Below are 25,250 nucleotides of genomic sequence, written 5' to 3' on the forward strand. Positions count from 1 at the left end.
GGGAGTGTCATTTTAGGCCCACAAGCGAGTCAATTTAGAATTACAATGACACACAATAAGTACTTTTAGGGTTTCAGATTTCTTTCTTTTGATTCTTAGAGCTCTGATGTCTAACATATGTAAAAATTTTCTACCTGAGGGGTTTTTTGGTATGTATGGGCTTCCTAGAAGTTACTTTGGGGGCAGAAATTGGCCTCCAAAACCCTAGACTGCTGCTTCCCAAAGAGATTTGGGTGCCAGAGCTTGATGGTTAGATTAACATGTCTGACTGGTTTACTGTGGGCTGTGAAGGGAAGTAAGAGCGGGAAAGAGGGGCAGCAAACATTAAGATATTCAGATTAAAGATTCAAGTAGATTAATAAGGGCATAATCCAACGTTAGCGTTTTTTGTTTTGTTTTTGTTAATCAAATCTGATTTTTTTTAACCTTCTGTTTAGGTGTGTGTGGAGTTTGATGGGGAATCTTGGAGGAAGAGAAGATGGATAGAAGTCTACAGCCTTCTAAGGAGAGCATTTTTAGTAGAGCATAACTTGGTTTTGGCTGAACGAAAGTCTCCTGAAATTTCTGAACGAGTTGTTCAGTGGCCTGCAATAGTGAGTAGAATTTGGGCTTATGTGAAGAGGGTATTTAATTCGTTATGTGTGAAACAAGGGAAATGGATATGTAATGCCTGTATTTGGCCTCTGGAGAATAATAGTACAGAAACATGACCATGTAGGGGAATTAGAAGAGCACCTGGGATCTCCTGTAACTCTAGGCCCTTGCCTTTCTCAGGCCTGTTTCTTCTTGAAAAATGGGGCTGGAAGTAATATGGGTGATGTCTAGGTCAGAGATCAGAAATCAGCTATATATAGACATACAGGTCTGTTTAGCTTGACCCTCATAGTATTTTAAGATTTAAATTAGTTGTCTGCTTTTATTTTTATTATTTTTTATTTTATTTATTAAACAAAATTTTTTAATGTTTTTTTATTTCTGAGAGCAAGAGAGAGAGACACTGTGAGCAGAGGAGGGTCAGAGAGAGAGGGAGACACAGAATCTGAAACAGACTCTTCAAAGTCTGAAGTCTCAGTCAGTGGCTGAGCTAGCTGTCAGCACAGAGCCCGATGTGGGGCTCGAACCCACGAACTGTGAGATCATGACCTGAGTTGAAGTCAGACACTTAACTGACTGAGCTATCCAGGCGCACCTAAAAAAATTTTTTTTCAATGTTTATTTTTGAGAGAGAGAGAGCATGAGTTGGGGAGAGGCAGAGAGAAAGGGAGACACAGAATCCAAAGCAGGCTTCAGGCTCTGAGCTATGAACATGGAGCCCGATATGGGGCTCGAACCCATGAACTGCAAGATCATGATCTGAGCCAAAGTTGGAGGCTTAAACGGCTGAGCCACCCAGGTACCCCTGTCTGCTTTTAAAATGTGGAGAGTATACCTTAAAATCTGGCTGTTGCCTGCCTCCTGTAGAGAGTTACCAGTCTTGGCCTCATGATCTCTAAGGTTCTCTCTGACTCATAATATTCTCTAGTCCTGAAGGTAATAGCAGTTGGCATATGATTACACCATTTCCACATCGTAAGTCTGGTGTAGTTGGAATACAAGAATGATCATGGGGTCTGGAGAGAGGACTATTCAGGGTTTCTGAGACATAGGGCTTAATGGTGGAAGCGCCAGATTTAGACCGTTGGAAAGGCCAGGAAGGTGACTGAAAGGCTGACCAGATTGTGAAGAGCCAAGCATGCTGTGTTAGCAAAGTTAAGATTTTGTCAGTGGACGAGAAGAGCTACTGGAGGTTTTTGAGTAATGTAGGGTTTTGTTTAAAGTTGTATTTTGCTCATTGTATTTTTCCACTGCTGCTATAAGATTTGTTAAAAACATGGTTCTATATTCCCAGAAAAATGTATACACACAATTTTTTGCATAAATTTTGGAGAAGTTGTATATCTTTGGACCCAGACTTCTATGTTAATGAGTTCCAAATGTGTATCTGGTTCAAATGATTGACTTTTGGATAAAAATTATGTGATCTTATGTGGTCTTATGGGATAAATAGTTGTTATCGGGATACCAGCAGTAAATAAAAAACTTAATGGTTTTACCTCTTTCTGCATGTGTGGAAAATTGCTAGTCCTCAGTTTCAGAGTTATGCTGACACCGGTTGTGATGCCAAAACATTTTCCTTCGTTTTGACGTAGGTGTACAAGTCTCTGTTGGACAAAGCTGGTTTGGGATCCATAACCTCTATTCGCTTTCTGGGAGATCAGCAAAGAGTTTTTCTTTCTAAAGACCTCCTGAAGCCTATACAGGTAAAACATAAAAACAATATTAAACTCTAAAGGTAGAAATACAAAGTCTTTTAAGATGAGAACTAAAATATTGAGGTTGATTGCTCTAATTCTAATAGCTGTCTAACAGAAAAGGACTCATCTGAGCAGTTAGTTGTTAGACATCATCCCTCAGTGTTAGCCATTGAGTTGGTGTGTCCATTTGGGATTGGAAGGACAGAGATACTGCAGTTGATGGTGTCCGTGTGTGTGTGTGTGTGTGTGTCCCCATCCATCCGTGTCCACATGTGTATGGAAACACCTAGGTGATACAAAAGTAATTTTAAAAAGATTGACTCTCATTGATATACACGTGTCTATGTCCATATACGGCAGTTGTTATTTTATGTATTCTGTTTTCTTTATTTGGGAAGTTGCCTACTTGCTAAAATATATTTGTAACCCCCAGATCAGTACTTTGGCACTTTCATGGTCATTCACAGACTTGGAAGTGTGGCAAAAAATTTGAGTTGCCTGACAAATATTCCCAACTGAGGTTGATTAAGGTGACATTCTGTCTTCTTTCTGTCTTCTTGTTTCATCTCTCATACTGTAAACAAGTGTCCTTTTTGAGGTCTAATTAATGCTGAATTTTTTTTTTGTTTGTTTGTTTTTTTTTTTTTTGGTGGTTTCACTACACCAACTCTAGTGCCGAAGTACTGTCTAGTCTTCCTAAGTGCAAGAAGGCTGTGATGTGTCTCAGGGAAGAAATACATATGTTAGAGAAGTTTCATTCAGCCATGAGTTATAATGCTGTTGGCTGTGATTTCTAGGTTAGTAATGCAATAATATGTATTAAGTAATGTGTCTTTCAACACACACACAGAAACAAGGTTGTATATAGGTTGTTTGATGAAAATGTGACCCAGAGGCTCAAAGGAACCTAACCCTATCTTTCCACTAAAAACAGTGGTTCACTCTTCATTATTTCAGTGTTTGTGGTGACTTGATGAAACATAATTACAACGAATAATGAGAATTGAGAGTGTATGCACATGTGTTCTTTCCAATTAGGTTGCAAAACCCCCACCCTTTTCCTCACAACATTTAGGCTCTTGGGTCTTGCTTATATGTGATTATTTTCCTCATGAAAATGTTTGCAGAGAGAAGGAAAGAATACAGATTATTTCCAGATTACTACCTTGGGAATAATATTGGTCATGTAATACCATTCGTCTTTTAGAGGTCACTTATGAAGCTCAATCCCCTTTATCCACATCCATTTGGACTTGTTTCTGTGGACTGTATTTGTTAAAACGCAGTTTAGGGTCAGTGGTCATTGCCGTTGATGTGCCTATGTTGGAAAACCCAAAGCACTGGCTTTCTCACTACTTAAGTCTCATTTCTGTGTCCTGGAGGTGAGTGAAAACAAGGTCCACATTCTGAACCTTACTTTGTAACGTTTAAATAGAACAAAAAAGGTGCTTTTGTTTAAGTTAATTTCAGATGCAGGTTACCTTCATGATGTTCGGATAGGCATGTTGATATTTTTCCTGCCATAAAAAGAAGAATGACTTGCTCTTAAGGACCAAGGGACATACAGGAGGGGCTTTGGGTATCTCGCTTTATTTAGTGATAGAGTAGTTTTTACTTCTCAGCATTGTTTTCTGGACAATTCTGTTTTTTTAGTCAAAGTAGAACTCATAATTTTGTTTCTTAAGATGAAAAAGCAAAATCTAGATCAGTAAGTATTTTTTATCAGGGAGGTGCATTTTGGTTATCTATCTGAATATTACTATTAATATAATATTAATTGAGGGAGATTATGATGTGTGCTCTTGACTTTTACTGATGATAATAGTGGCTGAAGTTTAGTGCTTCAGGGCATTCTCTTGTAGATGTGGGTGATTACATCCAGCTTCTACTGTATGAAACTGTTGGAGGATGTGATTACTGCAGTAGAATGCTTGCCCTGTATAATGCACAGAGAGCCTGAAAATCATTTGGCATATGTAGAAGTTGGAATTGAAACTTAAGGTCTGTCTTTTGGATTGAATTTGACTTATTTATTTGTGGGTAAGAAAAAAGTCAAAATATCCATGTCAACCATCTGGCACTAAAACTCTCATGGACAGAGTAGAATTATTCTATCTTGTTTAAAAGCCATTTGTGACTCTCCCCATTAATGTGCCATTTTATTTCTTAATAAGAATTGGATGGGGTGCTTGGGTGGCTCAGTTGGTTAAGCATCTGACTTTGGCCCAGGTCCTGATCTCACAGTTTGTGAGTTTGAGCCCTGTGTCTGTCTCTGTGCGGACAGCTCAGAGCCTGGAGCCTCCCTATTCTGTGTCTACCTCTTTCTCTCTGCCCTTCTCCCACTCGTGGTCTCTCTCTCAAAGATAAATAAACATTAAAAAAATTAAAGAAGAGAAGCACACATTTACATTTTTTTTTGAAATTGCAGCAGCATGAGGGAAAAAAAAACATAAATGGTCCATTCTGATAATTAATGTTGAGTTCTTCTGAAGATCCTAAGTTTAATTGGCTTAAGAAATGCATTTTCCCAGCATGGTCTCACTAAAAGACTAGTTCTTTATCCCAGTGGGAGAAATGGATGAACTAATTTTGGCTACTGTGTGTCCATTTCACAGTGTCAGAAAAGCGTGAAGGCCTGATATTAGAAGGTTTTCTGTGCTGTATAGTGTGTGTTTGGCAGGTTATTCCTATTGACAGTTTCTGTATACATTTATCATAACTTAGTGTGCACACAAAGCCAAAAGACTATGGAATAGTGCCCAAAATGGAGCTGGTGCCAAGAATTGAGTGTTTCAAAAGTGGCTTGCTTTAAACTTAGGCTATTCATTCAGATTTTTGTCCCTCCCCATAGCTCCCTTTAACATTTATAAACAAGAATGCATTTGGAATTTTAGGTTAAATCAATCTGTGTGATGATTTGTTAAAAACAGTTTCAGTGAATTGACTCTGCGTAGCTGTGTGTTTCTATGTATGTGTCTTGCCCCTGGGAAATCCACTGATTGACCAGCTAGTTCATTGTATTTCCCATAGTCAAATTTGTGTCATGTTTAAAATTATGCTTTGAGTCACTCCTTAGCATTTGTCGTGCTTTTAGCTTGGGGTGACTTCACTTTAGTCTCCCTTATACTTGTGATCATTTGATGGATTCCTACTGTTTGACCTTTTCAGTTCATTGGAGTTGCAGTGGTTTAGTGCCATCAAATGGCTGACGACAGTACTTTAACAGTAAGCTAATTGAAGTATCCACTGGAATTTAACTCTTCATATTTGGTATCTTAAAATCTTCCATTTTTCAGGATGTAAACAATCTTCGACTTTCTCTTATGGATAATCAGAATGTCAGTAAAGAATTTCAAGCTTTGATTGTGAAACATTTGGATGAAAGCCATCTTTTACAAGGTATATAGATTATTGTTGATGATAGATCATGAGTTGATAAACAACGAGCTTATAAGGAGCTATTTTAGTCCTCACTTATTTTCTCATTGAAATTTCTAATATTTTAGTGATTGCTATCCTCATGCAACTAGATGATTGAAGGACTTTATATATTCAAAAGCCTCTGAAATTTGGAAAGTTGGGACTTATGTGAAAACTAGTAAAGTAGATATTTAAAAAGCTCAGATGTATTTTAACATGGAATTTGATATGTTTGAAATTTCAGTCTTATAAAATTGATGAAACATGAATGTCATAATCCTGATCTTCCCGTATACTGTTACTGAGTTTCCTGGTCAGTTTCACAGTTTTAAGTGTTTTGTAAGAACTCCACAGTTCTGTTGGGGTTCCTGAATTTGGATCCCCTAAAACTCTGCACAGGAAAGTAAGGGTTCAGTGAGTTATCTGGTTACTACTTGATCTCATACAAATGGTAGAATAAATATATTGCCACTGTTAGGTAGGTTAATAAGAAAATGGAATACATAGTTCAAAATTTTAAATTTTCTCCTAGCTTTTCTGAAATGTCTGCCTTCTCATGCTTATAACTGTATCTTTTAATGTTTATTTTTGTCTACTGTTTTTTCCAAAGACTTGAGATTATCCTAGATGTTGGTATGTTGGGAGATAATGCAAATTGCTCTAAGGGTTTTTTTTTTTTTTCAGGTGACAAAAACTTAGTTGGTTCAGAAGTAAAAATTTATAGCTTGGACCCATCTACTCAGTGGTTTTCTGCAACCATTATAAACGGAAACCCAGCATCAAAAACTCTGCAAGTCAACTGTGAGGAGGTAAAAGAGGATGCTAATTGTGTGTAAAGATAACTTTACAGAGAAAGATAATTTTGAAAAGGGATTACAATATCTTGTAGGAATTAAATGGTTTTATTATCTTTATATTAAAATGTTAGAGTAGAAAGAGAAATATTATTTTTAAAAGAAATCATTGTAAGAAGCTCCTCCTGTATGTTAACAGAACTAATTTCTGGTATGTTTCTGAGCATTTTTAAGTTTTCCAGTATCTTTGTTTTATTTTTAAGATTCCGGCACTGAAAATTGTTGATCCATCACTGATTCATGTTGAAGTTGTACACGATAACTTTGGGACATGTGGTAAGATACATTGTTTGATTAAAGTGTTTGTTCTTCTGATCTTTCCCCTTTCTCCTTTTCATGTTAAGAGAAACAGGGAGGCCAACTTACTTATTTTTATATATTTTAGGTAATTCTACAAAAATTGGAGCTGTAAAACGCAAGTCTTCTGAGAATAATGGAAGCCTAGTTTCCAAACAAGCAAAATCTTGCTCTGAGGTAACCTTATGTTTGTCACTGTATCAAAGTTTCCTTAACCCTCATGGTGCGTGGCCAGTTTGTTTGGTGGTTATAAAGCTCTCTCCTGGGCTGTCTTGTCTGCTCTTCTTTGCCAGTTCCAGATCTTGGCCATAATTTCTACACTCAAGCAGATGGAGATAATATAAGTTTCTGGTTAACTATTTTTTGGTGTAAAACATGTATTTTTTTATATTTGCTGAAAATGCTCAATAGATTTTGACAGTTTTCATCCATAAGGAGTGTTTTTGAGGGTAAACTGAGTTGTGTGTATCAAATTGGAAGAATGCCTGGCACGAGAGAAGGGGAGGAACCTCAGAATTCTGAGTAGGTGTTGGAATAGGATTCCCCACTCCTCGGTAATAGAGAGGTTTGATTGGTAATTTATGATTGGTTATACAGACATGCTAGATTTTTAAAGGAAGTGTTGGTTTGCTGTAACATACTTCTGCCCAGAAAAGTATAGGCTTGTATGAGTGCCACTGTGAGTTCAAGTACTGGATTTAATTCTGTTCTGACTTAATAAGGATTTAGATCAAGAAACTTAAGGCTGTTTCTCTTTGAGGTGAGTTGAATCCTTAGGCCCTATTGCAATACAGGTAACATTGTTACAACCTAGGTATGTATCCTTATGTACTCATATTACAGGGAGAAAAACATCTTTGTGAGGCTCTGCTCCAGGCTGGAGCTTAGAACTTAAAAATTGACCAAGTTGGTATTAAGATTGTTGCCAGCACTTTAGAGGAAACTTTGGGGTCTGCAGGAGTAAGGCAAGAAGAAATGGCTTGGTACTGAGCCAGAGTCCGTTAATGCATCCAGGGCTCTGCATCAGGGCCCAGGCTACTATAACAACATCAGCTAGAACCAAAGTGAGTGCTGTGCTACACACATAGAAATTTAAGAATCTGAGTGGCTAGGATGATTGCCTTTCCTGAGTCTGAAGCCTGTGTACAGGCAGGAGGAACTTTGACACTTGACCAAAAAATTTGTAAACCAAGGTATCTAATATCTCTGTCTTTCTTCCAAGTGTGTAGGCCTGACCTCAGGTTGTTCAGGAAAGAACGAAGAGGTAATTATTGGAAATCAGTATTACTGCTTTCATTTTTGTCTTTAAGTTTACAAGGGAAGTAATGTAGTAGGGAGTGATTATTACAGAGTTAAGTGATTATTGTATCTTAGAGGTAAGCAAGTGATTATTATATCTTAGAGTTAAGCTCACAGAGGATATTGTCAAGTAATCCACAATATCAGCATCTGAGAGAGAAACAGAATAGAATAATGACCTGTTAGGTTATTAGCAGTCTTGGGTCCCAGAGGTAATAAAGGGCAGTTTGGAGAAGCTGATTGGGTGTAGCCTGGCATGGAGGATGCATCAGTGTAAGTAGTTGGTGAGATGAAAAGGAGAACCACATGATGTTGTGTTGAGGAGGGGCCAGAGAATCAGAAATGGCATCCTGACAGATAGGATCGTTGAAAAATCAGTGTGGGGTACAGGCAGAGGACTAGGATCATTGGGGAACTCCAGTGGAAGAAGGCATCAGTTCTTCACAATGTCAGTGATGGGACGGATAGTTGAGCAAGTAGATGGTTAGCCTTCAAGGAGGCACATGAAAGTATGGTAATATATACATCTGTAAGTGATCCTCTCTGCCTGACTCCTCTTCGAGGGTAGGAAGCAGGTCTTTTTGATCTCAGTCAGCATTTTGTCCAGCTCAGTAAGTTTGTGTGCTGCTGAACTGATTGTTGGGCATAGTACAGCCTGTTTTTGAAAAAAGCCTGAACTTTGGCTAGGAGATAAGTTCCCATAACCTATTTGAGCTTAATTTCTGCATCTAAATTGAGAAGCTAAATTTGATGTTTTAAAAATGGCTATTTCAGCTCTTAAACCTTGTACTAGTCAAATTCTCATTCCAAAGGAAATTGGGATGATAGATTTGGCTGGAGATGGGTATTGGCTTTTTATTAGTTTTATTGTAAACCTTTTTCTCTTTTATGCTGCATTTACTAGTCAAATAAAGATTTTCCCATTAAAAAAAGTTATTTAAAAATTTTTAGTTAACCCAGAAAAACACTAACGTAAAGAAACATCACTTATAATCACACTTCTCACAGACTCTCACCATTCAGATTTTGGAATATCTATCCTGCTGTTTTTTGTTTTTCATTTTTTCCTGTATAATCATGGAGGCCTTTAAAAAAAAACAAACCAACCTAAAAACCATAATGTTTTCTGGCCTCCTTGATTCCTTTCCAGTGTTGTGACTATTTTTCTGTATCCCTAAATATTCTTATTTTATTCTGGGTGGTTCTTGTAATCCAGCAAATTTTGGAAACAGTGGCTGGGGCTAGATTTCAAGAGAGCTAGAGAGATAAAGGAAGAAGTGGTGAAAGTTCACTTAAATGTGGGGGTGAAGGTGAGTATAGTAACACATTTGGCACACATTGCACTGCGTTTGCACTTCCCAGATGTGTTGGACTGGCACAGAGTTCACTTTTAGGGTGGTCTTTGGAAGAGAGGAGTTTGGGATTAGGTAGATGAGAGTCTGGATTGCCTTGGTGTATACTTTTGGATAGAATAAACCTGTTTGCCAGTAACATCTGGCTCCTTGAAGGTCTTCTCTGCCTAGCAGACTATTCCTCAGAGTTAGGACGTTGCTTGGTTAATTGAGAGAGCCTGCTGAGTAGTGTGAGCCAGCAGTGTCTTTTTTAGAATACCATCATACACTCAATTATATTATCTCCGTCTGCTGGCAGGGAGGAACTATTGCCATGACTGGTATAGAAGACCTTCAGGGAAAACTCTACAGGTAAGAAGAAACCTTGACCCTTGTCAAGTCAGAGGCCAGTGCAGCGGTGCACTCATGAACATTGGTTTTGAAATTGGAGCCCTATCCCTATTGAGCATATTTCAGTTTCTAAAAGGAAACTTCCTAAGTTACAGTATTTGTAACACATGGTGACTGCACTGAGAAAATTTTCATATCTTGCTGCTTTGAGTCAGCTCATCTCTGTGCCAGGCACTGTGGTGAAGTACAGCCCTGTAAAATATTCTTTATTCTCATTTACAGTTGAGAAAACTGAACTCAGAGAGCTTAAATAATGTGCTAGGACATGTCGGAGATGAGTTTCAGACAAAGGTGTGCCACCAGAGCCCAGTACTCTTAGGCCCTGTGCTGGTGTTGCCATTCCTCTCCAGATCTTTTCCTTGGTGTGGTGAGTCACCACTGTAAAACAGCAGGTTCCTGCTTCATTCCCTCTGTCCTTCCATCCGTCTTTCCAACAGATATTTACTGAATACTAAATATGTACTAGACATTGGTGAGCATTACTGTCAGTCATAGGACTGACCTAGCTATTTTGAAATACTAAGTGCTCACAGCATTCATTCACTCATGTATTCCACCAGCTTTACTTGAATATCTGCTATGTGCTTTGCTTTATAAGGTTTAACAGTGGACACAAGAGCACGGTCTGCCAGTAGGTGTGTATGATTCATTGTGAGGAGACTGACAATAAAAATAATTTAAATAAAGGGATTTTCACAGTGCAGTGTACTAATGCAATGACAGGTACAAACAGAAATATGAAGAAGATTAGGGGGATGCCTTTTGGGGCACTATTTGGAAAGAGTAATCAGAGGTTCTGAGGAGGTGACAATAGAGCAGATTTGATAGTGAGGGGATGGACCTAGCCAGCCACATGAAACTGTGCAGAGGGAATGGCAAGTAAGACGGTGCAGGCAAGAAAGAGTTTAGACTGGAAAGGAAACCAGTGTATTTGCAGCACCATGAACAAGTAGAATGAGAGGAGTGGGAAGGTTGGCAGAGACCAGACCACATAGAACTCTTCTAGGCAGTGGAGTGGTCATGATCTTTGTTGATTTATATGTTATAGATTGCTCTGTGGTAAAATACATTTTGGGTAGGAGGCAGACCATTTGGCAAAAATGGAGGGAAGTCAGGCCAGTTAGAAGACACATTGTAATCCCACGTGCGGGGCAGGGGGGGAAATGGTGGTAGTGGTGGAATGGAAAGAAATTGGGTAGATTCTGTAAATATTTTGGAAATAGAGGCAGATTTACTGGTTCATTGATTGGATTTAGGAAATGAGATAGAGGGTTGTTGTTGTTTTTTTTAACTTAAACAGCTCAATGGCTGTTGTGCAGAGTAAAAATTTATGCAGTCAAAATTTGTCTCAGGAAAGTAATTTAAGAAAAGGTATTATATGGTTCCTGTGAGCGGCCTGAGGTGATCTCTGAAAATGGTTCGCTATTCACTTGACCCGGAAAACCCGACAAAATCATGCAAATCAAGAGGTTCAAATCTTCGTGTTCACTTTAAGAACACACGTGAAACTGCCCAGGCCATCAAGGGTATGCATATCCAAAAAGCCACCAAGTATCTTAAAGATGTCACTTTGTAGAAGCAATGTATGCCATTCCGATGCTACAATGGTGGAGTTGAAGTGCCCAGGCCAAACAGTGGGGCTGGACACAGGGTCGGTGGCCCAAAAAGAGTGCTGAATCTTTACTGCACATGCTTAAAAGTGCAGAGAGTAATGCTGAACTTAAGGGTTTAGATGTAGATTCTCTGGTCATTGAGCACATCCAGGTGAACAAAGCCCCCAAGATGTGGCGTAGAACTTACTGGGCTCATGGTCGGATTAACCCATACATGAGCTCTCCCTGCCACATTGAGATGATCCTCACTGAAAAAGAGCAGATTGCTTCTAAACCAGAAGAGGAAGTTGCACAGAAGAAAAAGATATCCCAGAAGAAGCTGAAGAAACAAAAACTTATGGCCCGGGAGTAAATTCTGCATAAAGTACATGCAAATAAAAGTAAAAACAGAAAAAAAAAGATAATTATATGTATTAGCGCATCAACTCTAAACATAATTCAGAACAAGGAAAGTGATGTGAGGGAAGATGCTTGGTAAAAGTGAGCCTCAAGTAAGCATTTTGAAATGACTTAGCAATTAAACTTTGGGAAGGTAATCGTTTTATAGGTGATTACTAGAGAATTATGAAACCAAGTCAAAAAGGACTTTTAAGACTATACTTCTCTAATTTCCCCAGCTGAAGGTTTAGGAAACTGAGGCCCAGAGAGCTAAAGTTGACCATCCCAAGAATATTCTTAGAATAGCCAAAGCCTTCCCCCCTCCAAAGAAATTTTTCTGGGGAACATTAAGTTAATATTTAACCAAAGTTGAGTTGACTAAAATCATATAATATATGAGCAGATAATTTTATATTTTAGTATCGTTTGAAGCTATGCCAAAACTTTGACAGTGAATCAGTAGATCCATGGTTTTCCAATATTTTTATTTAGCGTATACTACACGATCTTTTCGAGGCTGCCAGAGTTAAATGTCTGAGAAAAATTCATGAATAGACTACATATAAATATATTCAGAATTGTGAAGTTTTAAAAACTTACTAAGGGAAGTTGTACCTTAAAGTTTAGAAGCTAATCCCTAGAAGATGATGAAACTTCGAAGATTCTTGGGGTTTAGATTTGGTGGTAAGATAAATGTAGAAGTCATTGTGGAATGAAGGAGCTGCACCTGGTAAGGGCCCAGGACTTAAAGTTTAAGCACGTGCGAAGAGGCTGTCACGTGAGCAAGGGGAATGATTTCTCCTGGTTTCACTGAGGACTAGTCAGGTGAGGTTGAGTTTAATCTCTTCCGTCTTTTTCCCTGGTGGGAAGTTCACGTTTGTGGATAGTAGAAACTGGAAAGAAGCCAGTCCATTATTTATATTTTTGTGAAGATAAAACTCCCTGAAAAGAGAAGGTGTCCCAACTTTGTCCCACAGGCTCGTCATGACTTGATATTTTTTACGGCTTGTGGTGGCCTTTGTGACTTGATGAGCCATATAAGAGCAAGAACCATGTTCTCAACCTTTATTGCATTGTAAAGGCTTAGCTTGGGGCCCAGTAGGCACCACTGCCTCCAGGAGTCCTAGTGGTCTGGTCTCCTGCCAGCCTGTGCAGTAGGCATGGTAGGCACTCGAGTCATGCGAAACCAAATGCATATGAAGCTGCCACAATCTAAAGACTGTCAGTTGAAAGGTCACTTTTGTGCATCGTATTCTTAAAGTAATTGGCACACGGCTGCGTTTTCCTGACATACTGATTCAGAGGTGTGTGAAAGATCAGCAAGTGATCTTTTATAGGAAGACTCGAGCTTTGTGAAAAGCTGGAATGATTTAACAGCCTTCAGATAGAAGTCCTTAATTTTGTGACTTTTCACTTGATTTACTGTCTTGTGCTTTTTGTTTAGAAATGGTGGTGTGCTTGTTCAGTACTACACCAGGCAAATAAATGTGAGTCTTGGTAGGATTTCATAATTTCCCAACTAAGGACTTTCCTTTTAATATCTGTTGTTTTGATAATCTTTTTAGGCCTCTCCCAGTATGTGTCCTGTACAGTCTGTGCCCACAGCAGTTTTTAAGGAGATCCTGCTCGGCTGTACGGCAGCAACCCCACCTAGTAAGGACCCGAGGCAGCAGAGCACTCCTCAGGCTGCCAACTCTCCACCCAGTCTCGGAGCGAAAATCCCCCAAGGGTAAGTAAGGGTGTTTGTTAAAGATGTTTAGTCATAATGGGAGGAAAATGATTTTAGCCATGGCTCACCATGTCTGAGCATAACCATTGCTCAGGTGGCAAGGCTTAACCTGCATTCAGTGTTTTATAGGGTGTTAGCATAGCTACGTTTGGCGTCATCACATCTCAAGTTATCCAGGGTTTTCATTAGAGTTTTCAAATTGGTCAGGTGACTTCAGAGGTGTAAAGGGTAGTAGGCATACTGAACGATGTGGAAAACGACTTTAAAAAAATGAAGGAGATGTGAAGAAAGGGCAACTTCTTTCACTTGATACAGTGAGAACAGTCAATTGAAATACTATAGAGAGTTGCAGAATAAACCTCTGCTATGAGGAAAAGAGAGCTGAATGGTTGTATGTGGAAGACTGAGGTCAACGGGAGTGTGCAGAACAGGGAGACGTGATAGGGAGTGGTTCTTATGGGCCAGATCTCAAGTATAGATGAGAAACGTGGCGGTGGATAAACTATGAAGTCCTAGAAATGAGGATGCGGTAGCTGTAGGAAGAACAGGCTACTAAGTGATAGGTGAAGAAAATGAATAAGAAATGTAAAGTGTAACCAGAGATATGAAGTGGCTACAAGGTTACAGAGAGAAGAGTTTTAAGGGAAGACACTCTCTTAGGAGCGGTGGCGGCCTGTGCAGACAGCTGATAAAGACTTAAGATACAGGCCAGAGAGATGACGGTGGAGAAGTGTGGGTTTGGAAGACTGTTGCAATAAGGTGGAAGAGTGGTTGAGCACATTGGTTTTTTGGGAGGAAAGTGGGCTGCTTGGGATGAGCGTGGAAGGTGGCCACAGAGCAGTCAGATGGAAGGAGGAACAATCCTTGGAGTAGAAAGAAGGAGCGGTGAGAAGGACGGTGCTACCCAAGCAAAGTGTCTAATGTGAGTACTTAAATGAAATTTTTGGGGCACTACTCAGTCAGTACTGAGTGCACGTGGCTCTTGAATCTCAGGATCGTGAGTTCAAGCCCCATGTTGGGCATAAACCTTACTTAAAGAAAACAAAATTCTTCTCAGGAATGAAATCCTGTGTTAGAGATGGGGAAAAAAGTATAATAGGAAAAAAGCACTTTGTGTTTTGCTGGGGAAAAAACTTAGGGTGAATTTCAGAGAAATAAAAGTTCTTTAAGGATATCTCCTATTAAGGTAGGAGATAAGAGAAATATCCCATCATTCTGTGAACAAGCAAGTAATCAGTTGGCTTTTCAGTTGCTTTGGGTCTTGATCACTAACCAAACAGGAATGCAGTTATTAAGCGTCAGAGCCAGTTATGTGTTGTTCATAGCCGGACTGGGTTTTGTGCGGCTGGTGGTTTTGGTTCCATATGATACTGTTTGCTTTGAGGGAAAGCTAAGGTTCGTTATACTGCAATAAATAGAACTTGAAGTAGTCAGAGATTTATGAGAATGTACAGATAGGATTTAGGATTGTATTTTTTTGAGTGTTTAGGATATTTTTGCAGAGCCACTATCTTTAACTCCAGCTCACAGAAACCCATCCTACATTCTCTAAAGTAAGCAGTTTTCTTTTCTCTCTTGTATTGGTTGCCTCAAGGTACCAAACAATTGTTTTTGGGAAGAAGAGGAGACCTAGTAAAAGAGACCTAGATGCTAGTTTTTTTATATTATCTTTTTCAGATGTCATAAACAGATTTTACCAGAAGAACTTTCTTCCTGTCTAAATACAAAGCCTGAAATACTGAGAACAAAACCAGACGTTGTCTGCAAAGTAGGACTGCTGTCTTCAAAGTTCTCTCAGATTGGAACTGGAGACTTAAAACCCCTTAGTGAACAGAAAGGTAGCTGTACCCAGCTGAAGACTAGCACTGATCAGGAAAACAAATTGGAATCTGTTTCTCAATCATCAACTGGCCTTCCTGAGGAGTGCTTACCTACAAATCCTTCTTCTACGGCAGAATTGGAAATTGCCAGTACTCCTGAACTGCAGAAGCACCTAGAATATACACCTTCCACATCTGATGTCCTCTCAAATAAGCCAGAAGAGAAAGCAGGTGTCAGTAGTAATAGCTCTAATAGTTGTGTGGAAAAAAAGATAGAACCTTCAACTTTAGGATGCCGGTCACAGAATTCGAAGGAATCTTCAGTAAAAACAGATAATGAAAGCTGTTGTACAAGAAGCAACAATAAAATCCAGAATGGTGAGTGTTTTTACAGGTTTGTATCGGTAGAAGGTGAGAGATGGTAGTGGGTACATATATATCTCCTTATTTTATGAGAAGATAATATGAAAGTGACTGTAGCAAAAGTTCATGTAATTGGAAAAGTTCAAAGGAGAAAAGTAGCATCCTAAAATCTTCTCAGAAATGATTACTGTTAATATTTTGGTGTACCTGGTTACATGTATATTACAAATACAGATAAACTATTTCACAAATGGGTTTATACCAACAATTTTATCCTGTGAATTCGTATAGGTATAGATGTCTGTCAGCATTTCAAAGGCTGTAAAGATTCCATTATATATGCATTTATTATTTGACTTAACTGGTTTCTAACTAGATGGGTAATTAGGCGGTTCCCAGTTCCTGGTTGTAAGAAAATAATTTTGAAACACAATCCAAAGTAATCTGATGATTATTTTATCTTAAGCTTATCACTGATTTTTTGCTAACATCCAGATAGAGCGTTAGAGATTGATACTTTATGCTCATGCAGGTAGTTCAGATCTGCAGTGTATTTTTAAAGGCAAAGAATTTATATCAGCACCTCTAGAAAAGGGACTGTTGGTTAAAGATTTTAAGGACAGGGCTGTAACACTGAGCAGTCTCTTTGCTTAAAAGGAAATCCTACTGCACTCACAATTTAAAACCATGTGCAAGCATACCTTATTTTTTTTTTTTGTGCTTTATTGCACTTTGCAGATACTGTGGTTTTGACAAATTGAAGGTTTGTGGCAACCCTGTGTCAAGAAGTCTGTTGGCATCATTCTCCCAACATTTGCTCACTTCTAGTCTCTGTCACAGTTTGGTAATTCTTGGGATATTTCAGACTTTTTCATTATTACAATATTTGTTATGATGATTTGTGATCAGCGACCTTCATGTTAGTGTTGTAATTGTTTGGGGACACCCCAAACTGCACCCATATGAGATGGCGAACTTAGTTGATACATGTTGCGTTTGTTCTGACTGCTCCACCAACCAACCATTTCCTCATCTCTCTCCCTCTCCTCAGGCCTGCCTATTCTTTGAGACACAAAAATAGTGAAATGAGGCCAGTTAGTAACCCCATAGTGGCCTCTAAGTGTTAAAGTGAAAGGAAGAGTTGCAGATCTCTCACTTTAAATCAAAAGCTAAAAATGGTTAGGCTTAGTGAGGAAGGCATGTCGAAAGCCAAGATAAAGCTAGGCCTGTTGTGCCAGACAGTTAGGCAGTCTGTGAACGCAAAGTAAAAATTCTTGAAGGAAATTAAAAGTACTACTACAGTGGACACAAATGATAAGAAAGCGAAACAACCTTATTGCCGACATGGAGATCTTTTTAGTGATCTGGATGGAAGAGCAAACCAGCCACAACATTCCTTTAAGTCCAGAGCAAGGTCATTACTCTCTTCAATTCTATGGAGGCTAACAGATGTGCGGAAGCTGCAGAAAAGTTTGAAGCTATCAGAAGTTTGTTCATGAGGCTTAAGGAAAGAAGTCACTTCCATAACAAAGTGCAAGATGGAGCAGCAAGTGCTAATGTACAAGCTGCAGCAAGTTAGCTGAAAAATCTAGCTAAGATTACTAATGAAGGTGGCTATGCTAAACAACAGATTGGAAGAAGATGCCGTCTAGGACTTAGAAAGCTAGGGAGAAGTCAATACCTGGTTTCAAAGCTTCAAGGACAGGCTGACTCTTTTGTTAGGGGCTAATGCAGCTGATGACTTCAAGTTGAAGCCAGTGCTCATTTACCATTCTGAAAATCCTGGGGCCCTTAGGTTATGCTAAATCTACTCTGTGCTCTATAAATGGAACAACAAAGCCTGGATGACAGCACATTTGTTTACAACATGGTTTACTGAATATTTTAAGCCACTGTTGAGACCTACTGCTCCAAAAAAAAGATTCCTTTCAAAATATTACTGTTTACAGACAATGTACTTGTTCACCCAAGAGCTCTGATGGAGGTGTATGAGATTAATGTTGTTTTCATGCCTGCTAACACAGCATCAGTTCTGCAGCCCATGGATCAAGGAATCATTTTGACTTTCAAGTCTTATTTAAGTAATATGCTTTGTAAGGCTACAGCTATCATAGATAATGTGTTGGGTTTTTTTCTAATGGATCCAGGCTGTTGCACTTAGTAGACTACAGTATAGTGTAAATATAACTTTTATGTGCACTGGGAAACCAGAAAATTCATTTGATTTGCTTTACTCCAGTAATTTGCTTTACTGAGGTAGTCTGGACCCACACCCACTATGTCTTCAAGGTATGCCTATTATCTTTAGAGAAAATGGTACACTGTATTTCATACCGCTTCTGTTAAGTTGGAGGATGTATTTTACTGATGGTAGTTAACAGAAGTTCCCTTATTAGAATTAGTAGAACTAAATGGCTTCGGTATGTCAAAAAGTTCAGAGCTATTACAGTTTAAAAATACCTTTGATCGTTGTCAGCTGTGTGGGAAAATGAGCATGGATTTTGATAGCTTGAAAAGAACTTAATGAGAAACACTATTCACTTGGATAAGTAAGACATGAATATATCCACAATTTAGCTTTTCCTTCAGGTCTCTGAAGCTAGAGGGAAAATGGGTGGATTTGACTTGGTCTTTGGATGCAGAGTTGGAGGAGTGGTAAAACCTGTCTTTGCCTAGTGATACTTCTAGCCTGGCTTCCACCTTCTTGAGGTTTAAGTTCATAGAGCTGTTGATTTGCATAAAATTAATTGCATAATATTATACTTTTCCTCTTGTGTTATGTAACTCCCCAAAGAAAGTGAATATTCATAACCATATTTCTGTTTTATTTTTTTATTCTTTTTGAGTCATCAGGCCTTAACATTCAGCTAGTTTTTGAGACCAATTTTAATATGTGAAGAAATAGTAAAAATTCTAGATCGATAAGCACATTGCAAGTATATAAATGAGTTATGGAGTCTTGCTTTGTCTTAATACATTGTACAACTATGTACCAGCTAAAGTGATTTTAGGAGAAATGAAAAACCTCGGTAAGTGTCCCAGTGCATACTTTCTACTGGGATTCTTGCTTGAAGAGTGAGAGACTGTGACCAGGATCTCTCCGCTATGTCCACTGATACTGCTTGTAGATATAGAAAGACTTGACTGGAAGCTCTTCTGTCCCCTGTGTCCCTTCTCCACTTCAGGACTAGAAAACAAAAGCAGGCTGAGTGTAAGAACAGCTGCCTTTTTTCTGTTAGGCAGATGTGTGCCTCCTCAGAAGCTGGCATTGCCTTTTTCCCTTGGCTCTGCTCCAAAGTGAAGGAATCACTGATTGGGTCAACTATTGCACTCTTCGCTAAAGAGCTAGATATGGATAGTTTAGCTTACTTATTTCTAGGTATTTCCTCTCCTAAGCCAGGGAAGAACCTTTCGGCTCTTTGCCCATGATCTGTGAAAACCTAGCCCAATTTAAAGGATGATGTTTTTTCAGTATCTGAGTAATTAAAACTCAGTCCTTGAACTATTGATCTCTTTATTTTGTGTCCTTTCTTGCTGTAGGTACCTTCTGTGTCACTATAACTGAGTAAGAATGTCTAAGGGGTCATGGCCTGACAGTATCCATTTGGCATTTTACAGTGTGCTCTCTGGTTCTGCTTTAAAAGAGAGGTCACATTGGAACACCTCTAAGGTCATTATTAGGGAAGTTTATTTTATTTAAAACCATTTTTGCTTTGAGATCTTCCAGTTTCCTCCGTAACTATTAACCTCTCCCAGCTGTCTCTCAGCTGGTTCTCCAAAAGTTGTTTCTTTGTTTTTGTTTTTTATTTATTTGCCCAAGAATCTACTTCCCTGCTCCCTTGGATGGAGGAAAGGTGTTTTCTTTTTAATTCTTTTTAAATATCTGTTTTTGAGACAGAGACAGAGTGTGAGCAGGGGAGGGGCAGAGAGAGGAAGACACAGAATCTGAAGCAGGCTCTAGGCTCTGAGATGTCAGCACAGAGCCTGAAGCGGAGCTCAAACCCATGAACTGTGAGATCATGACCAGAGCTGAAGTTGGACACTTAACCGACTGAGCCACCCAGGTGTCCCCAGAAAGGTCTTTTCTGTCAGTTTCATATAAAATACTCCTCGAGGCTCTTGACTTAGATTCATTTCTGTGCTGTTTGGGCTGATGCAGTTGACACAGAGATCACTCTTTCCTGCATATCTCTGCTTTTTCTCCCTTTTTCTTTATGGTGATTATTTATTTATTAAATGAGTAACCTCTATAGCCAACGCTGGGCTCAAGCTGACAGACTCAAGATCAAGAGTTGCATGTTCTACCGAGTGAGTTAGCCAGGTGGCCCTTTTCTTTGGAAACCATGTTAAAAACATTTCCTTGTAAGTTCTCCTGGCCATTACAAATTAAAACTTAAAAATACATTTACTTAAAATCCTCATCCTGTCTGTAGTCACTGCTCTTAATCTTGAGCGGAACATTAGCATGAAGGAAATTGAAGACCTATCAAAGGTCACCTGGCACCCCTTTGAAGCATTTAGAAGGTAGCTCTTATTTTACAGATCCAGAGACCTATGTGGGAAAGCTGTTTGGTTATTCTATTTAGAATGGTTAGCTTTAGCACAGTGTTTTAGAAAGCACACTTAAGCCCGTCTTTGAGTGTGAAAAGTGACAGAATTGACTCACACACAGACCTCTCTGTTTGTTGAGGTGAACCTGTCTTTGTGCATTCCTAATGTTGCAGTGCGTTTATCTGGTTTGGAAGAGTTTTCCTAAAATAACTTTTCTTATCTAGGGCTGTGAATAGAGTTGATGAATTTAGGGTTTTAAGTTGCCTTGTGAAATTGATTTACCAAATTAGAATTTGTTTATTTTATGTGAGAGAGTGCGAATGGGGTAGGGGCAGAGGGAGAGAGAGAATCCCAAACAGGCTCCACACTCAGCGCAGAGCCCAACGTGGGGCTTGCTTGATGTCACAACTGTGAGATCATGACTTGTGCCGACACCAAGATTTGGATGCTTAACTGACTGAGCCATCCAGGTGCCCTGAGAATTATTTTATAAAGGTAGTAAAACTCTCCAGTCATTCTGATAGTATGTTAAGCCATTTTTAGAAATTATAGTTGAACTGGAACTTAAGGAGATTTCCATTTGGGAAAACTGGCCTTTGGAATAGAATTCAGATGTCAAGGTGACTTTTAAAAATCTGTGGTCTCATTTCTTCAATCTTGTGTTTTTCTAGCCCCATCCCGGAAGTCAGTTTTGACAGACCCAGCCAAAGTTAAGAAGCTGCAGCAGAGCGGTGAGGCCTTTGTCCAGGATGACTCCTGTGTGAACATTGTTGCGCAACTGCCTAAGTGCCGGGAGTGTCGCTTGGACAGTCTCCGCAAGGATAAGGAGCAGCAGAAAGACTCACCTGTGTTTTGTCGCTTCTTTCACTTCAGGAGGTGAGGTATTTGGGGAAAAGCTCAGATAATCTTGGCTCGATAGCATACAGTAAACCTAGAACTAAAAAGAGTGAAGATTGTGTTTCTAATCTTTAGGTTAGAACATTTAGATCTTATCGCCAATTATAGCCTTCTCAGTATCCCTTTCCATTTTTTTTTTAAAGTAAAGAAACTTAAAAAAAAATTCTCTTTCTAAAACTAACAAACATAGAAAAGTGCTGAAGTTTCTAAAACACTACAAATAACCACTGTTACTTTTCAGTGCAATTTAGTATTTAATATGGTCATAAACTATATTCGAGCATACCTACTTGGGTATATTGCATATACTGTTTTGAATCTTAGTTTCCAGTATATAGTAGGAACCACTTGATATGTTAGCTTTTTTTTTCTTATTGGTGTTTAGATCATTTTGTGGGTTTTGCCACTAAAAAATAATACAGATACGATCATCTCCTTGTCACCATCTCTCACTGTTTACTTTGGAAGGATCACTGGAAGTGGCATTACTCGATCAGAAGCAGTGTGTGTTTTTAAGACTTTGATATTCTGCCAAATTGCCCTGCAGGAAGGCTGCACCTGTGTCCCTGCCCTCTGGCAGTGGTTGAGATTTTCCCGGCTCTGTGCAGTCCTGCCAGCAGGAAGAGTTGTGTCTTTTTAGAAAATGTTTTCTAAATCTATAGGCAGAATCTTTTATTTTTCATTGTATTTTTAAGTCAAGTTAATTTTCTCTAAATTTTTCTCTCTTTAGTGAAGAAAAAGGCTGTTTTTCTTCTTCTTGATATAAGTGAGCAGTGTTGTTCTGGGTATAGATTAACTTTAGGTAGGATTCACTTTCTCAGAAATGTAGACACTTTCAGGCTCAACTAGTTATAATCCTAAACAGGTGTTGACTTGAATTTCTTCGTATTCACCTACCCTTTAGTTTTATCAAGATGAAAGAGTGCTGAATAACTGAATTAAAGGCACAGATATTTCAGGTCATTTGTAATTAATGACAGAAATCTGTTCTGATAACTTTCAGATTCAGGCTTATTTAATGAACTCTGTTTTTTAGGTGGTAGTTTGCCCCATTTGTTCCTGAGTAAATTGCAAAAACACCATGATAAAGTGCGTGTCTAGTATTTGGAACTGTAATAACTGTAAGCATGTTACCATATCCATATATTAGTGTATATTTTGAATAACACCTGGCCCAGAATAAGTTCTTAATATAGGTTAGCTCTATTCTACTTCTTCTCTGGAGAATTTTTTTATATTGTAAGTGTGTGAAGATGCATACACAGTGGGTTCTGATAATATATTTTGAAGAGAACACAAAATATTATGCGTTATATCTATATATTTTTTTAATTTTTACTTTTAAGAAAGACACAGAGTGTGATCAAGGGAGGGCAGAGGGAGAGAAGGAGACACATAATCTGAAGCAGGCTCCACGCTGTGAGCTGTCAGCACAGAGCCCGATGCGGGTTTCAAACTCACAAACTGTGAGATCATGACCTGAGCCTAAGTTGGATGCTTAACAGACTGAGCCACCCAGGCGCCCAGATCTATGTATTTCTATTACAGACTTGATTTCATTGGTTCCTCCGCTCTGAAGGTGTAAAGTGGACTGGAGGGAAGATATTGTTTAGTTTTGGTGTAAGTTGCAGAGGCCTTGTAGGGAGGGGATAGTTTTTTCTTTTGAATATTACTGGAGTTTTTCTATTAGCCACTGTTTTGTAACCACCTAGAAAGCACTGACTTTATGACTTTGCTGTTTTTCTGTTTTTGACCTCTTTGAAAGGGAAAGTGCCTTTGCTTAATGTTGCATGGTAGAAGCCAGTCTAGTAGAAATTAGAACAAACCCACCTCTTTGGTAAAAGAAAAAAAAAGTCATAATTTAAAAAACAGAGCCTTTTCTTCCCCCTGACGTTTAGAGAAAAGTTAAGGCTGTCGTTAGCTTTCTCATCAAGTTTGTTTTTCATTAAATTCTCCTGCAACTGAAATAGGAAGCTTAGGGTCACAGTATTAAGCCCAGTATTAAGCCCAGTTGCCAAATCCTGTTTGCCATCTCTCCCTTTGAAGAGTTTTTCAGATTCATTTTTTAGTATTATGACTCTCTTATTTGGGTGATCAATTAAAAATTTGCACCTCTCCTTTGGGCTGCTTGCAATAAATTTGCTTCTGTTAAGTAACTCTCAATGTCCTTCCAGTTCATTCTACACTCTTCTGGACAAATATTTTTCTAATATACAACATTAGGTTTGTATCATAGGCTCAGAGATTTTTGGTTAGCTGCCCCATGGCCCATGGAGAAATCAACATCCTTCTTTTTTTTTTTTCTTTTGTATGAAATATATAGTTTTCTTGACATACTTTCTCTTACCTAATGTCTACCTGTTCTTGAAAGGCCAATGTGAATCACTATCTCTACCACGAAGTCTTAATATTAGCCCCACAAAACTCACAGTCAGTACTTCCTTCTCTGGTTCTTACAAGATTTAATGATTCTTATTATACCTAACATACCCTACTTCTCTGTGTATATTATGTCTACATCTGTGTCTCCAACTTAATTAACATAGAATGTCATTTTGAATAAGTTTTGAAAAAATTCAAAACTAACACATAGCTTAGGAAACACACTCAGGTGTTAAAGATATTGAAAGAAAATCCTGAGAATGTATTCTGCCTTTTGCTTCACCTTCAGGTACTTTGGTCCGTCTTAACACTGCCTCTCATCCCAGAAGCTTACATAATAATTTGTAGCTGGGATTCATACGGGTGCTGAATTCCTCAAGGATCTATGTGGTCATAGCTTCAGTGACTGTCTAGAGTTAGCCTTCCTTTGCAAAGCATTATTCTTGAAGCAGTGTTTGTATTCAAATCTGATCAGAATATCTGTCACCTGCTGTTTGGTTTCCATTTTCTTCTGCGGTGACTTGTGATTGTCCTTGCTGTGAAGTCCCAAGTCTGGAAGGTTCAGCAAGTGCCCCTAGAGGCACTATGATTAGATCTTGGTTGAAGTAAATAGCACTTCTCTCTCACTTCCCTCTCCATGTCTTCTGAGGGAAAACTTGGAAATTTAAAAAATGTTTAAATCTTTCCACTGATGTTGCTAAGTAACGATTGGCTGTAATTAGCCATGAGATTATAGAAAACTGGGAAGGAATTTGTTGATTTAAATAGTAACTACAAGATGTAAATCGATTCTTTGTATGTGTGTAACGCACTGTTTTCCCCTCCATTTCCTCTAGGTTACAATTCAATAAACATGGTGTGTTGCGGGTAGAAGGCTTCTTAACACCAAACAAGTATGACAGTGAAGCAATTGGCTTGTGGTTGCCTTTAACCAAAAATGTTGTGGGGACTGATTTGGACACTGCAAAGTATATCCTGGCCAACATTGGAGATCACTTCTGTCAAATGGTGATTTCTGAAAAGGAAGCTATGTCAACTATTGAGCCACACAGTAAGAGCATCTCTTAGGGGGTAGGATTTTTGAGTCCAACTTGATTTTGTTCCTAAATGACATCTAAGTTCTAATTTGCATGGGTTTCATTTTCACCCAGAGGTTTGGATGACTTTGGTATAGTATGGTTGCATTTTTCCTTTTATGACTTTTATAAGGTTCTGTCCATTGGTCAGAGTCAGTCATTTGTCTGTGGGGGTTGTTTTAGAGCAGTTACCAGAGGAGTAGAACTCTTTGTTAAGGAAGATGAGGTAGTGGTGGAATTTGCACAGCCTTATCAGCAGGGTGGGCTCATCAGAAGGTGATGAGGCCTCTCAGGTTGGGTTATTTTTCAGACAAAGGTTCTATTTGTTTTTAAGTTTGTTTTGAGATAGCAGGAGTGCACTGTGCAAGCAGGGGAGGGGCAGAGGTGAGGGAGAGAGAATTCCAAGCAGGCTCCACACAGTAAGTGCAGAGTTTAACACAGTGCTCGATCTTACAACTGTGAGATCATGACCTGAGCTGAAATTGAGTTGGACACTAATCAACACAGCCACCCAGGCATCCGTAAGACAAAGCTC

The 25,250-nt window shown here is 38.9% G+C and overlaps 1 protein-coding gene across 2 annotated transcripts in view; it reads left to right on the forward strand.

Annotated features, from left to right (window-relative positions):
• KDM3A (lysine demethylase 3A) overlaps window positions 1-25,250 on the forward strand; it is a 53,035-nt gene that overhangs the window by 6,731 nt on the left and 21,054 nt on the right. For both annotated transcript variants that reach the window (XM_077766676.1, XM_077766677.1), the window contains exons 3-12: window positions 438-593; window positions 2,190-2,300; window positions 5,591-5,693; window positions 6,399-6,523; window positions 6,772-6,844; window positions 6,954-7,042; window positions 13,463-13,626; window positions 15,304-15,824; window positions 21,032-21,236; window positions 24,476-24,690. In XM_077766676.1, coding sequence (XP_077622802.1) covers window positions 438-593; window positions 2,190-2,300; window positions 5,591-5,693; window positions 6,399-6,523; window positions 6,772-6,844; window positions 6,954-7,042; window positions 13,463-13,626; window positions 15,304-15,824; window positions 21,032-21,236; window positions 24,476-24,690 — 1,762 coding nt within the window. The remainder of the gene's footprint in view (window positions 1-437; window positions 594-2,189; window positions 2,301-5,590; window positions 5,694-6,398; window positions 6,524-6,771; window positions 6,845-6,953; window positions 7,043-13,462; window positions 13,627-15,303; window positions 15,825-21,031; window positions 21,237-24,475; window positions 24,691-25,250) is intronic.

Source organism: Crocuta crocuta, unplaced genomic scaffold (assembly GCF_008692635.1).
Source record: "Crocuta crocuta isolate KB4526 unplaced genomic scaffold, BGI_CrCroc_1.0 scaffold275, whole genome shotgun sequence".
Classification (NCBI taxonomy): domain Eukaryota; kingdom Metazoa; phylum Chordata; class Mammalia; order Carnivora; family Hyaenidae; genus Crocuta; species Crocuta crocuta.